Source organism: Myotis brandtii, unplaced genomic scaffold (genome assembly GCF_000412655.1).
Source record: "Myotis brandtii unplaced genomic scaffold, ASM41265v1 scaffold513, whole genome shotgun sequence".
Taxonomy (NCBI): domain Eukaryota; kingdom Metazoa; phylum Chordata; class Mammalia; order Chiroptera; family Vespertilionidae; genus Myotis; species Myotis brandtii.
The window spans coordinates 2,903,336-2,906,635 of NW_005369552.1; the positions used below are offsets into that span (position 1 = coordinate 2,903,336).

The 3,300-nt window shown below is 37.0% G+C and overlaps 1 protein-coding gene across 1 annotated transcript in view; it reads right to left on the reverse strand.

Moving 5' to 3' along the window:
• Positions 1–359: 359 nt before the first annotated feature.
• Positions 360–3,300, reverse strand: part of HMGB1 (high mobility group box 1) — a 4,342-nt gene continuing 1,401 nt past the window's right edge. Inside the window, exons 2-5 of the mRNA XM_005877257.2 lie at positions 2,673–2,822; positions 2,354–2,499; positions 1,688–1,862; positions 360–641 (exon numbers count right to left, since the gene is read on the reverse strand). Coding sequence (XP_005877319.1) covers positions 465–641; positions 1,688–1,862; positions 2,354–2,499; positions 2,673–2,822 — 648 coding nt within the window. The 3' untranslated portion in view covers positions 360–464. The remainder of the gene's footprint in view (positions 642–1,687; positions 1,863–2,353; positions 2,500–2,672; positions 2,823–3,300) is intronic.

Genomic DNA, 3,300 nt, shown 5'->3' on the forward strand with positions numbered 1-3,300 from the left:
TTGAGTTTGTTATGGATGAAAACTGTCTCAATTCAACTCTCATTACCCTCATCACAATTATGCAGGGTGTGTAGACAAAAGCTTTTTATCAGCTAACTATATGAAAAGATAAACTTATTTCGTATAAGCTGCATCAGAGACAACTGAAGATGAAAAACTACCATCCCCATATATAACTAATTTGTGCTGTGCACCAACAAGAACCTGCTTTAAATTTCCATGCCAATTTACAACCCCCATACTGTACCAGGCAAGGTTAGTGGCTATTGAAAATACCACCAGGACAGGGCTATCTAAAGACACATTCGGTAGTGTGTTAACTATACAAAAAAAGACACTGTACAGTTTAAAAACAAATCTTACACAGCCTTACATTTCAATTTTTTTTCTTTAAAAGGAGTGAGTTGTGTACAGGGGGGTTAAATGCTTTATAGACAAGAAAAAAAAACTGCGCTAGAACCAACTTATTCATCATCATCATCTTCTTCTTCATCATCTTCTTCTTCATCTTCCTCCTCCTCTTCCTCCTCATCATCTTCCTCATCTTCTTCCTCTTCCTTCTTTTTCTTGCTTTTTTCAGCCTTGACAACTCCCTTTTTGGCAGCATCAGGCTTTCCTTTAGCTCGGTATGCAGCAATATCCTTCCAAGATAACGGCAGGAGAAATTGGTAGGAAAGACAATACAGTTAAAGTATGGGGAGAAATAAAAGCAACATGGGAAAACCTGATTTAAAAAAAAAAAAATCAAGATCCCAGTTATGCTAAAATACCACACATCTGAAGGCTCACTCTACGTCCACAAACAACCAAGACTTTGAAAAATGCATATAAAAATGAGATGATTATAATTCACGGTCTAATATTTGCCATGTTATGCCTCACTGAAGTGAAATTATGCACATGCTAACATTTCTTTATTGAAACTAGAATGTAGAGACTTTGATTAAAGGGTAGACACTGCCACCTTCTGAATGCAAAAAAGCATTCTACGGGTTTATATTGTCAGATCCTAATCCATACACAGTAAAAAATTTTATCTTAAAAAAAAGTAATTTATCAAGTAAGCATGCAATTAAGGTTAAGAAACATCTAGAAAAGAATACTTTCCCCCCAGAATAAGAAGATAAAATTTAACTTTAATATTTTAATTCAAAGTACAGGGGTTATAGACTTTCCTTCACATCAATTTATTACAGACATTAACTTTTTAACTTAAAATTGAGTATTCTGGGGTTACCTAAGGCAGAGAATATAAATGTTTCAGGGCATGTTTATGAAGAACACAATCTATATTATTTTTGTTCAGCCTACTTTTATATTGTATACCTAGACCATTTAAAATAACTAATCATCTGACTCAAAGTAACTACCAAAACTTCAACATATTTGGAGATATTGGGGAATAACAAACCCAGCTTAAATGCACGACCTTTGCCCACGGCAAATAATATAAAGTAAAAACAAACAAAAAACCCCAACACATTTCCATTATAATTTCATATTCTACTAATTTAAAAGATGGAAAAGGACTTAGGATCATATCCAGTGAACATACTACACATAGTTGTTATACTAACAACAAAAAACCAGCATTATACCTCAAATTTTTAGAAACCCCTAAGAAAATAGAAATTAAGGCGAGGTACCAAGATTACCTAATTACACCAAGCAAATCTATACTCCTTACCTTTTCATATTTCTCCTTCAGCTTAGCAGCCTTCTTTTCATAAGGCTGCTTGTCATCTGCAGCAGTGTTATTCCACTTCTCTCCCAGCTTCTTTGCAACGTCACCAATGGATAGGCCAGGATGCTCTCCTTTGATTTTTGGGCGATACTCAGAACAAAACAAGAAAAAGGCCGAACTACAAAGAGAAATTTAATTTTAGAAGTTTACTGTCAAATGTGTAGTTTACTTACATATAAAAAACTGCTTCTAATTTCTAGCATGCATTGGGTAGGGTACAAATATCATAATATGCTAATTATCCTTCATAACCAAAGCCTGATTTACAATTATTTAACATGATACTACTAGTTGAATAGACACTATTTTAATATTAATGTTAGAGCTCCAAAAAGACATTCTGCAAATTAAGTATTTAAGATATTTCTTGAGAAAAGACTCAAAATGACATTTACAAATATATTGGGTGAAGAAAGCAAATACCAAGTTCAAATGCTCTGGCTAAACTCCCATCCCATAGGAATTTTACTTACAACACTTAAATGTACCAATGTGAGCCACTATTAGCTAAGCAACTTTGCTTATACACTCCAAACCCACAAGGTGGCTTGCTGAATTTGTGATTTTACTGCAAAACACTTCTTGAAAAAAAAATGGCAAGATACTTACGGAGGCCTCTTGGGTGCATTGGGATCCTTGAATTTCTTTTTTGTTTCCCCTTTAGGAGGAATATAAGTTTTCATTTCTCTCTCATAACGAGCCTTGTCCGCCTTTGCCATGTCTTCAAATTTTCCTTTCTCCTTAGCAGACATGGTCTATAAAAGAATTACTTGTAAACTTTAAGTTGATAAAATTTTAATAAATTATCCTCAAGTATTAAAATGAATAAAACCAGTGAGTGTCCTTTGTTATCGAGGAGCCTAACATTGCCACTCAGTATGCAAACGGACATAGGCTCCACTTTTTTGTGCGTGTTAAGCCCTCTTACCTTCCACCTCTCTGAGCACTTCTTAGAAAACTCTGAGAAGGTGACTGAAGCATCTGGGTGCTTCTTCTTGTGTTCCTCCCGGCAAGTTTGCACAAAGAAGGCATACGATGACATTTTGCCTCTCGGCTTCTTAGGATCTCCTTTGCCCATGTTTAATTACTTTCCTTAAAAAAGAAGAGAATGCTCGATGTTAGCAACGAGACTGACATTTCGGAGCACTAACTTCTCGGAGTGTGCATGAAACTAAGGCGCTGGTCACTTAGCACAGGAGTGACATCTGCTCCCCATAACACCAAACAAGAAATGGTAGCGATCTGCGCTTCCTAGCAGAGGCGATGCCACGCAGAAAACGGCCCTCCGGTGTGATCTCAAAAAGTGCAGACAAGATCGTACTCACAGTGCTTGTTACTCATTTGTTCGGAATGGAGACCTCAACGGTCATTTAAATTTTTTAAATGTACAAAATCGCCTAAAAATCAACAAGACCAAATGTCAGGAAACTAACGTGTGGACGCCAGGACTTGAACAGGTAGGAACCCGGGGAGCAGCAGGCCCCCGCGGTAGGGCCTCGCCACTCAAAGTTTCGTGGTCGCTCGGGAGCACTCGCGCGGCACAAACTTTGCCGGGA